This window comes from Meleagris gallopavo, chromosome 7 (genome assembly GCF_905368555.1).
Source record: "Meleagris gallopavo chromosome 7, MGAL_WU_HG_1.1, whole genome shotgun sequence".
In the NCBI taxonomy this organism is placed as follows: domain Eukaryota; kingdom Metazoa; phylum Chordata; class Aves; order Galliformes; family Phasianidae; genus Meleagris; species Meleagris gallopavo.
Window position 1 is genome coordinate 27561999 of NC_139410.1, and position 12342 is coordinate 27574340.

The 12342-nt window shown below is 40.2% G+C and overlaps 1 protein-coding gene across 1 annotated transcript in view; it reads right to left on the reverse strand.

The window, feature by feature from the left end:
* Positions 1–2358: 2358 nt before the first annotated feature.
* The window catches only part of SNX4 (sorting nexin 4), a 31384-nt gene continuing 21400 nt past the window's right edge, over positions 2359–12342 (reverse strand). The window contains exons 9-14 of the mRNA XM_085228309.1: positions 12189–12254; positions 8534–8623; positions 7202–7301; positions 6134–6279; positions 4605–4719; positions 2359–4235 (exon numbers count right to left, since the gene is read on the reverse strand). Of these exons, the coding sequence (XP_085084435.1) occupies positions 4188–4235; positions 4605–4719; positions 6134–6279; positions 7202–7301; positions 8534–8623; positions 12189–12254 (565 nt within the window). The 3' untranslated portion in view covers positions 2359–4187. The remainder of the gene's footprint in view (positions 4236–4604; positions 4720–6133; positions 6280–7201; positions 7302–8533; positions 8624–12188; positions 12255–12342) is intronic.

Below are 12342 nucleotides of genomic sequence, written 5' to 3' on the forward strand. Positions count from 1 at the left end.
TCAGCCTGCTGCAAAACCTGCCCGCGAGCTTCTGAAGCTGCTGCATCACAACCCGCAGCAACGAATGACCTCAACCATTCCAACCAGCCCAGCAGGGCTGCAGCAATGGCACGGAGCGGCCCCCTAATGCCGTGCTGGAGACCCACCAGAGGGCGATGGGGTAGCGTTTTCCTCCCGATGACACCGTTAGCACCACAGTATCCCACATAGGCTTGCCACACAAACTCGCCTTTCATCTCCCCCATCTGCTTGCAGCTGCTTTCTGAGCTGAAGTAGAATTGGTTTTATTGTCATCAGGATGCCGACTGCTAGCAGAAAGCACTTGTTGCAGACAAATAAGGTATTCACTCATGGCAGCTTGTGGGATGCCTGTGGTATATGGCACATGGGCTCTGTGTCCCCAGCCTATGTCTGATTACAATGGTTTTTGCAGGATCAGAGTTTTTGTAAAGATTATGATGGGCTTTCGAAGACAGTAGCTTCTTCTCTTATCTCATCTGTTCAGGAACAACATACAAGCAAAGCCAAACAGGTTGGATATTAGGGAAAATTTCTTCTCAGAAAGAGCGGTGACGCAGTGGCACAGGCTGCCCAGGGAGGTGTGGGAGTCACCATCCCTGGAGGTGTTCAGGGACCATGGAGATGTGGCCCTGAGGGACGTGGTCAGTGGGCACGGTCGATGGGTTGGACTCGACCTTAGAGGTCTTTTCCAACCTTAATGAGGCTAATGTTCTTTCTATGAGAAACAACAACACCAAGATCACACTGATCCATAGTGTCATACCAAAAAGTAAATCAGTCTGAGCTCAACACGAACACTGCGCCACTACTGGTGTTCCACTCAGCTTTGAGATCTCAGTTACTGCCATGTTTAATTCTGGCCTAGACACTATCATTATCAGCAGAGACACTCCATTTCAATCTTTGAAAGCTCTTGAGATTCTTATCTCCCGTTTCCATCTCACTCACGATTTCCCTACCATCACCACCTCAAAACAAGGGCAATACAGCACTGTTTTCCCCTCCTGCACATCACAGGTTCAGATGCCAAGAAGAACGATGACCCTTCACTTAAGCAGGAGCTTGATACTCTGGGCTACCAAAGTCAGGAGGCATTCAATACAGCAGCCTGCTGCCTTCAGTTGGACCCAAAGCTGTGTTTATGTACATGTGTACATATGTGTACATATGCATGCATACATGCAGGAGAAGCTTCCCCAAGCACTAGCTCTAAATGCCCTGCTCCAGCTCCAGATGCATGAGAGAATTTGGGTGGTAGGGAAAGGCATATGGGAAAGCAAGGCCTCTCCTAGCTGAGCTTTGCTGTATCACCTCTTCGTGGCAATGCAAAGGTTTGCTCTGCACCTACCAAATCAATGTCCACACAGAGCTGTTAGAGTAACTCTGCTTTGGTCAAGATGTCAGAAGTTTAAATAGCACAACATTTAAAAATACATGACCAATCAGAAAAATTTCTTACCTCGCAGCTTCTCTTACCCTCCCTACATTTCAGGAACAGGAAAACACAGCCACACCAAGGTCCTGCAGTTGGTGAGAAGGTCATGGTCAGCACAACCAATGGTGATGCCTGCCTGTGACATAAGTGACAGCTCCAGCAGTAAGTCAGATTATTCACACAGGTAAGCAGTTTTATAAATGAGCATTTTGGTGAGATTAAGTTAATCTACCTAACTGCTATTATTCTAAGGCCTCTCACCCTTTCTTTACATTTACTGGATAACAGAAGGAATCTAGCCAAGCAATGGCTTGAGTTACAGAAGATAAGTCTGCTCTGCTACTGAGAAGATGCACGGTTCACGTTTGTCTTGTGAACTTCATTAACCACATGGAAACAGCCATTAACTAGATGATTTTCCCCCTTAAAGAGCTAAAAACATAAGAAAGGGGAAGAAACCCTCACTGTTTGCTAAAATCCACAAGTATACAGACTGCAAGCAATGCTTGTCTGGAAACAGCAGAAGTAAAAGGTATAAAGCTAGTTCAAATTACGCTTAACTCAGCTTTCACCCAAGTTGTGTCAAACAGCACAAACCCTTTTGAAATGCAGCTTCTCTCACCCAGACGAGATGTATGAAACTCACATAGTTAGGCCTGTTTGGGCAAAAGCAAAGCAGGGCTCAAAGTGGCATATAACAAGCAGATAATTTCACACTTCAGTGCCATGTTCTTCACCTAAAAGGCAAATCAACTAGTTGTGCAAGATTTACTTCTCTTCTTTCAAACCGAATTTTGGATACTGTCTGAGAGCTAAGATGGCCAAGAACCAAATTCAAGAAATTAAGCAACATTTGTCAGCACTGCAAAGACAGCATTTTTACAAAAACAGCATAACAAAAATATCAAAGAGCAATTTTATTTAGCTTATTTGGCACAAAACTTACAAGAACTGTTGTTCCCTTCTTAAATTTAGTACAACTAGCAAGGAAAAAAAAGGCATACGAATACATTTAGTAAGCTGTACAGCAAGTGAAATATGGAAAGAGGCACCAGAAAAATTTACCAAAAATCAAAGTGCATGAAAAATACCTACCTAGCGCCTCATGGTATTGTATTAAGGCACCACTCCTTTAGAAGGCTTACTGAACACGTCAAGTGTGCAACTTCTTGGTTTGGAATGTAAGAGTCCTTCAACCTGTATCAGAACTGGGTATCGCAATCCTCTGAATGGAACAACACTTCTCCTCCTAAGTATCAAACAGAGAGACCTCCTTCTGCCCAACGTCACCTCCCAGAAGTGACACTGTCAAAAGCTTTGAAAAAGCTAACATACATCAAAGCAACCAGCTTCTTACTTCCGACTTTGGAGCTGTAGCGTACACCAGAGCTTTACAATGGTTTTACAGAAAAGAAATGCTATGGAGACAGAAGTGACATGGAACATGTCAAGTAACCACGTTATTGATAATTTATCAAAACAGCTTTTAAAGACTTCCCGGAGTATCTCTTAAAAAAGATCTGAGTAGTGTTACAACCCAGAGAAAATAAATACACTTTCCAACAGAATATTACAAAGCTTCCTGGAGGATTAGCAATCAAGTGTAATGAATTCCACAAGACTTCAGGAACCTTAGGAATGTAGGAAAAGCCCAATATTAAACAGTGCTAAGTGTTTTTCATAACTGGAAACACTTAATGCAAGTACCTGTAACTACAAACCATGTTATACCATTGATACCATGTTATACACAGAAACATCATTACAAGAGCCAGACAGACACCTCAGTTCATTGCAGATTCTGCACATCACTACTCTTAAGTACTAGGAAAATTGCACCAGGTTTTGTATTTCAGTTTAAGAGCCAAACCACTTCAGTTACAAGAAGAGATACCATAGACTAGATCCACATCTACTGTAAACAAGTTCCAAACAATCAAACAGAAGTTGCAGAAGTTGCATCTGTTTCTTACCCAGCTTTGACTTTGGTTTTGCTGCTCAGATAGACCACCAGTTTCCTTAACTTGCAAGAAGTAGTTCGATATGAAATCAATGCCCATATCAAAAGGTAGGTGGGAACCAGTAAATGCAGAATATTATATCAAACTATACAACGCCTCTACTGTAGAGAGCTCCACATATCTCAGGAGCTTAAGACTGCTTAACCTGAACTTTGGAAAAGCACATTTCTCTGTGGGCATGCAAAGGCATTTATATGTGAACTCTATGCCTTACAGTATTTCAGTTTTTCGTCCCTCTGATGGTGTAAACCTCAAGAACACAATTGCGTGTCCTATTATAAAACCAAAGCACCCTTGAGCATTACTAATTCTAAACAGCAAGGGCTGAGAGAAGGGCATCTGGAAGTGATCTACACATTATTGAGCGTGGTGTTTCACAAGTCTCACAGAACAGTTCAGTTCATACTTTCTGGGGTAACTTTCCCTACACCTTTGCCCAAGTACAGAGTTGTAGTTTTCAGTAACTCCTACTCCTGAATTATTTGCTACCACATATAAAATATGCCACAGTAGTGGCAGCCTGGGCTAAACATTTAACAAGATATCCTTTTTGTCCTTTATTAACAATTGCAATCAGCAGAAAGAAAAACTATTCACTCAACTCATTTATTTCATGATTTATACGTAAGTCATGTAGCAACTTAACAACGGTGTTCAACATTTGTGCTTCCGTTCTCTGGCACTTGGAGGAGGAATTCACTTCCAGATAATCACATCTTGCTGAAGCATTCCTTTGCATTCGTCCAAACTTGAATTCCCTTTTAAAATTTAAAAAGAAAAAAAGAAAAAAAAATAATGGAAAATAAATAGGTGGAAATACACTTGGTTTGCAAGTGTGATTTTTTTTTTTGTTGTTCCACAAAAAATTCAACAAAAAGCCCCAGAGAACCTTACACAAGAGCAGGACAGAGACCACACCAATATTGGACCACACTACCTATTACGTGTATCAGTATGTCTCAGAGTAAGGAGTAGGATGGAATCCATGGGAGGTTTTACACTAGTGACTTCCAACCTTCTGTGACTGCAACGTTGATAGTTTGCATCTGATCCTCTGCTAATGTGATATACACATCAGTTTGGGTATACAAACAAACACACATATGGCTTTGTAAAGGCAAACATACCTTTTTGCACATACTAATCTGCATAACAGCGTAGCTTATAAGCGCCTCCTTCAAATCATGATTCTTCTGCTCTTTAAACCGTTCAATGTCTGCCCAGGCACTTTTCACAAAGTCTCTGGAATTAAAAGCATTATTTCTGTTAATGTCTATATATTACAACCTCAGCTCGTCTTCCCTCCTCCGAGCCCACAGCAGAGCAGTTCCAGATATGATGAGCACTCCGTCTTTCAGCCAGCAAACCAAGTTCTTAGTTGTTATGCATCCCAGAGTTCTCATTTTACAACTGGCACTACTACTTAATTCTCTATCTACATCTTATGGATTTTAAATCAGAAGCAGAAGCAATTTCACACAATTTTTTTTTTTTTTTTTTAAATATTCAGTAAGCATCACTACCATCGAAGCAGCACAATTCAGAATATACTTTTTTTCTGATTCTGGTGGGATGACTAAATATCTTCATACTAACACTCAGTTTGCACAACACTGCACTTTTCTTTTTCAGTTGTCAAATCAGAATTTTGGTCATTCCACTGCGAAAACTCACTTGCCATCAGGACTTGAGACAGTAAAGTACAACATTTGACTTGGGCAATTCACTTCAGGAATTAATTTTATTGGTTTGGTGATATGTCTTCAGTACTTCTTAACTAAAATGGAGGTAGATTCCTGTAATCCAATGCTTTCATTTGCACTGGATCACATACACAAGGCAAGTATTCACTTGAAAATTACTTCCAGAGCTAAAAAAGCAGATTTCCAGTACTTCTGTCAAAATGATTAAGAAATTGCATTTACTGAATGTCTTGTTGTTTTGAACTGCTCGTGAACTAGTCTTATCTTTTCTGCTCTAATCCTAACATATCAGGAGATACCACATTTACCCCTTCTATTATATGATGAACATGTTTTGACATAATCACATTGCTTAAGGAATGCTGATTTATATATATATATATATATTGTTATATATATATATATTGTGATATATATATATATATTGTTTTTTCAATGCTTGCATTCCTGAAGAAAATTTCATTACAGCATTGAGAAGCAGTTACTCAAACACAGCTTGCCAGAACTTCTAATCTCTTTCAAACAGGAGTCAGTTGTCCTCCATACGAAAAGCAGCAGAATATTAGCTTAGGACCCATACACACAAGCCAAATAGATCCTGTATTCGAAGCAAATCATCTTTTGAGTTTAGGCTATTCAGCTGCAGATCTACATGCCCACCTGCTAAACATATTACTAACTGAACATGAAAGCAAGCAAGTCAGCCATTAGAGTGGGCTCAGTAACTGGGAAAGTCATCAGGTTTTACATAAGCCATATATCCAGACCAGAAGCTAACTGCATGTACTGTACTTTATTTCACAACTTGCAGCTGACAGGAGCTTTTATAGACAGCTCATAAACACCAAAAATATATTAAAAACACTTATAAAATGCAAACACCTTCAAGAGCATCCAGTCAATGACTTGCTAAGACAAGCCTTGTTTCCTTTGAAAAAATAAAGCCTGTTTACCTGCCTTCCAGATTTTTAGACTTAAGTTGTTCTTCCCCTTCCTGTATCTGCTCTTCCAGAACCTTTATCTTGGCTTCCCTTTGCTCAGGGGTTTCCTGCCCAAACAGCTTGCTGGTCATCCCTTTCAGGGAGAACGTTCTCACAGTCTACAACAAAAAAACAAAGATACTCTAGGTTTGGCATTCTTGAGCACGGTTGTGAGACAGTGTGATTTTTACCAGTTATTAGGGCTTTTTCTACATGTTCAGCTCATCTTTGGACTTAATTACCAGAAAATGGGACAGTGTTTCTTGTATGTCCCATAGGCAGGTAGATATGGGAGGCATGGTGGCTCACATTAGATTGAGACAAGTGAGGAGGCAGAGCTAAACAGAAACTTGTATCTCAGCTTTTATACCCAGGAACTCTGGAGTCTGAACATCATGTTATTTAATGGTGTGTACAGACTCTAATGGCTTGTCTATGGACTGGACACAAGTTTCCACTGATACTAGGAAGTTTCCAGAACAGTTTTTCCCCAAATTGAAGTAGGAAAGAACTTAAGTCTTACATTTTGTATAATAAAGAAAAGCCGTAAAGGAGTTCTCTAGAACATCAACAGATTCATGATGACTCAGCACCGTGTTCAGTATTATAAATACATGTTACTAGTGGTAGGGTTTTTTTTAGCCATTATCTTCTACATAAGCAGAACTAGCACCACATATCAGTAACATCCACCTTCCAAAAAGCAGAGAAAGCCTGTCACAAATCCTACCATTTTTGACCTCAGGGATAGAGTTATTTGTATTATTTTGCTCAAGTCCTATTTCCTGCAACCCTTTGCTTGCTCAATACTCATTAAGAAGAGTTTGGTACCAAGAGCTTACATCACTAAGAACCAAGTTACTTTTAGACCTCAGAGGCCCCACAGCTCATAGGATGCCACTTCTCATAAATGGAGACCATCACGTTAGTGCCATTTAAATGTCATTCTAAGAAATTTGGCTCTCCCTATTAAAAAAAAACAACAACAACAACAAATCCAACAAAATAACCCATCCTGGAGAAGAAAGTGGAAAGACTCACTCCTGTTGCCAGCTCTTCACACTGTTGCTTCTTAGATGTTAGGTCCTGTGCTGCCATTTCCAAGTCATATTGCATTAATTCATGTTTTCTGCAAACTGCCCTGAAAAGTAATGAAAGATCTGTCATGTATTACTTTGTTTTGCTACGTTTCCCTCCATTTAAACTCTACAAATGGCAAAATGCTTTCTTTGGCAGGCAGTACATTCAGTTATTTATCTAGCTCAAACTCAACAGCCTTATCACAGAATGCCTAACATTACAATCGCTGTAGTTAAGCAAGCTTGGATCAAAGTACAAAGAAAGCTCTTAGTACAGCAGCATTCTGCTGCTCTACTCTTCTTTTTAGACTCATTTCAAGACACTCTCAGCAGTACGAGCCCTAACACCTACTTAAGAACATCACTGTAAAATAATTTTATTCAAAATACATTTGAGAAAAATCACAGCCTTGACAAAAAGTATCTGGAGATAGAGCCTGTCACGCCAGCAATGCCCCACTCAGTCATAAAATTCCTGGCATTTTAATTTTTTAAACAAATCAAGAAAGCGTGCTTTAAGATTCACACAGTGCCTTTCATCTGGAAAAGAGGCGAGTTTCCTCTGACCACCTGCACTAAGTCCCAGTCCTGTGTGGGCTGACAAGGCTGCATCCGTACTCCGCTGCCGGATGCACGATCGTCTCCCGGGGGGGCTACTTGTGCTCTGGGTTCTCAGACAGCAGCCATCACTCACCCACTTGAATCTCTACAACATTACTGGACCTCTCCAAGAAGTTCAGAGCCAGCTCAGGAAGAGCATAACAGCACTAGGTACAATCTTACTGCATAAAGAGTTTTGCTTCTGTATCCATGCTTGGGAAGGAGGACTGTCCTGGTAAGTCTAGTCTAAAAAACAAACAAACAAACCCCACAGCATTTAGCTGCACAATAATGTATAGCAGATGAAAGCTATACAGCACACTCTGAAACCTGCTGAAATTTGTAATAGCTGTAACAGCTCTATTTGGCCTATTTAAAAGCTGAAGTTCCCAGCACACCGGGGCACCACTGTATGAGAAGCCAAGGAAACACTGTAACCAAAGGAATAAACAGCATTATCTTCTAGAGTAGCCAGATTTCAACATTTCCATCATTTTACTATTAGTCATCTTAGTTCTAAATTCTTACTGTCACCCATACAGCAATCAAATGTGAATAACCAAAGTAAGAGATGGGAACGTGAAGCATCGAATTTGCTGCTGCTTAGAGAACAGGATATCAAATTAAACTCAGCACCAACATGTTAGAGGAAAGCATGATGGTCTTCACTTGAGCTGCATACTTCTGCACATACCGTAGTGCTTCTGCATAGAAGAGATACTCCTTCAGCTGATCCGCATAATGTTCCTCTTCTTCCAGAATGTCATCGATAGAAGCTGCATATCTGGTGAAAAACAGCCATGGTTAAATAGGAAGTTCTTTAATCTAAACTGTAAGGTTTGCACAGACAGTAGCAAGAGAGGACACCTGTTTGACAGAAAGGCCAGTCACAAAGTAAAACAGCAAAATGCTTCTAAGAAGGGTTTTTCCTCTGTCCTTTGTTTTTAATTAAACTCTGAATCAGCTAATATAAACACTCCTGCAGGCCTGTTTCTTTGGATGTTACTACAATAAATCTTTTGATGAGTACAAGATTTATCGTAAGTTTCCTGCTGAAGATGAGGCAGGTTTTATTACAGGAAAGTAACAATTTATTCCTTTTCTTCAGTGGATTGTCAAGAAGCAGCACCAAGGCAAAAAAGAAGATATGATGCAGAAGAACCCTGACAAGGCTGGAAGCACTAAGGCTTAGAAATGTGAGCATCACAGCTGATGGCAAGCAAAGAAGCAGAATTTAAGAAGCTGTTTGTACTGTCTGTTATTCAGCCTTCTCATAAGCCTGAGAACACAAAACTCACAGCAGTGTTCCGAACACCAGAACACGAAGCCCTTCAGCTCCTTGTTTCTTTGTCTGCTGTGTAAGTCAGGCAAGTTCAGAGCAAAAACAAGTCTAATCTTGCCCTTTAGAGAGAAAACTTGAGTAGCACGAAGGCTTCAACTCCACATCTCTTACACTCAGCGAGTTTCATTCCGTATCATTTAAGAGACCATCTACTAAAAATGGCAAAAAGCACTTTCTTTTTCTAGTTTATATTGCCAGCTGAACACCATTTAGTAGGTCTTCCACTAACCAGTATGACTGTTCAGAAACACCTGCAGGGTCAGGCCCACAGCTACCTCACTTGGCACAGTGACAACAGGCCGCCGCCTCAGTACAAAGCACGTACCACTACAGACGAACAGAACAAATGAGATCCTACCACAAATGCCTTCATCTACTCTGCCAGTTCAGTTTGGATTCTGAGACCGGGGCAATCCCTGGCATGGAAGAAATAAGTATTCCCACAGCTGCAGGCTCCCTGCTGTGAGCTTGTGTCCATGCTTGCCTATTGACCGCTGCATTGCAACCCAAGTGCTAATGAGGGCCCTTCTTGCCTTTGAAGTTTCTGCAAAGTATTTGAGTTCTTCAGTTTCTCCTGGTGCCTCTCCAGTAATTATCTCTAAGGAAGAACTGGCAGAGTCAATCTGAACTGTAACTGGTAACATGACCTGGGAGAGAACAGAAAATCCTGCATGCTCCATAAGAAATAATGCCGTTCAGACCCCTGGAAATACAAGGGAGGTGTCTGAGACACTTGCACTGAATGTTACCATCAGGCCTGCTATGAAGGAAATACGAACTAAGGCTTTGAAGAGGCAACAGCTACCTGCAGGAGAATGGCTACAATGTGGAGCCTGAGGAAAGGCTGGTAGACATGGTCATCTCTCAGATATGAATTTCAGTATCCAAGCGTAAGTTGTTTAGATGCTCTGAACTCAAAAATATAGCAGGGTTTTTCATGGGCACGCCAGGCCTCCTTGTGATAAAACTGCCATGCACATACATGTTCTGAAAAATCCTGCAGTCACACAGGTCACGTGCAGCTCACCCTCCATTTTTAAGTTCTGAAGTACAATGATTTTAGTATAGTGGTTAGATTTCCCAGGACAGCAGATGGAACACATTTCAATTTCAAATAAGTTCTAAGTTTAGAGAAGTGCCAGAGCTTGCATGTGGCAGAACAACTTTCCCAAAATAAACAAACACACACCATAAAAGATCTCACCTAGACAGGATTTTTCAAGTCACACTTCAGTTTGTTTTCAAGGTAGCTCTATGACAAACTGTACTTCTGACTGTCTGAGCTGAAATTTAAACACTAGTTTGTCCAAAATAGATCAACAAACCAGGGAAAATCTTAAGGAGAAACACTGTAGTAATTCCTGAAAGTTCCCACTCTTTGTGGGAATCCTCAACTAAAACATGGTTTTAGTTAAGACTGATTCCACCTGTAATGACTGTCCAGTTGATGAATAGATAAAAGGTCACTCATTAATTGCATAAAGGGCAGAAGTCAAAGGCTAGGAATATTCTTCTTTCATATTTTAAATGCCAGCATTACAGTCAGTCACTTTCTCAGCATACCAAGTTGTTTTTATTTATCGCATTAGCAAGCCTCATCCAATCATACAACACATATCCAGAGGTCTTCCATATTATCATCCCAAGCAGTAACACTTTGAAAGTTTTAAAAAAATATCTAGTAAAGAATACAGCACATGGGATAGATAAAGAATAATTAAATTTGTCTTGAAGTTTAAGAGGCAGCTTTCCTGAAGTAGCTTTCAGTTGCAAAAAAGCCCTCAGTCTAATGTTATGGGAACGTTCACTGGGCTTGCAAGAAATCAGCAGTATGACATTATGGATATAGTAGTAGGTGCTGAACACCACATTCCATCTCTATTTCAGTTATTCTCTTCTGAAAGCAAAATGCATCATTCATTTCTTTAATTCAGTAGAGTAAAAAATATAATCGTTTTTTAGGATGTAAAGCACCACGTTAACCAAGGCACAGAAGTGGGAACAAATTACACAAAAGGTTCAAATTCTTGAAGATCTGATTAAAGCAAAATTTATATGAAAAAAAAAAAAAAAACCACAACCAAGGGTGTTTTGGCATGGCTCTTCAAACCCTTCCATTAGCCAGGGCTTAGTAACAATCACAACCAACACGTATGTATGTACAACATACATAGATCTGCAGCATAATCTAAAACTGATAGCTTTGCTTCTACACAAATTACACTTCATGTGTATGAAAACAATGAAAAATTATGATACATATGAAGGAATGACAAACAGCTCCCATCTCTTGCTGGAGTTGCTACTTTACAATAGTACTTGATTACAAAAAAAGATCCAGAGTCAGGAGAAGTTGTTCCATTCCTGTACTGTATTGTACAGGACTACCTGAAAAGTAAGAACCTGGAGTATTGCTTCTGTGAGCACTATGAAACGTCGGACTCTTATTTTGAAGGCTGTGTTTCATGCAGCTCTGCCAACTGACTCTAGAGATGCAAAAAGGGAGGATTCTCTACTTTATTAGATCCAGACAGTATTTGTTTCAAGAATCCATTAGAGTTTTGGAGCTAAATAATTAAGTTTCTTAACTTTCTGTGATTGAGTCCAAATCTGTGTACCATCTACTACATGGTACAAAATACTGCTATCAAAAACAAATGGATCTCATCATGCCTGCAGTACATTAAGGTTGTATTCCACTAGTTTCTGGCATAGTAGCTTAAAAGAAAGGCTGGAAGAATTCCAAACACTTCTACAATTTCAAAATAATAATAAAAAAGAAACCACTCTGGTTCTCCTGAGACCTTTTGAGCTACTTAATACAATATATGGATGCTAAAATTATGCCTGCATCCAAGGCACAGAAACACTGCACACCTAAAAACAATGTGCCCCCAGCTTTCTTGGTATACTACTTGTATGTACTTTGGGTTGAGGGAAAAGAGGAAAGAGGGAGAGTTCTACATCTGGCTTACATCAAACTATCAGATATTCAGTCAGTACTTACACATCCATGTGGTGGCCAGCACTCTGCAACCCATCCCCCATCTCCTTTTCAATGGCACTCCACTCACTGTTTGAAAAACAAACGAGAAGCAACATCACACGTGAAGGGTAAGGAAAGTTAATAAGCTGCATCCTGTATATAGTTTCTTTCCAGG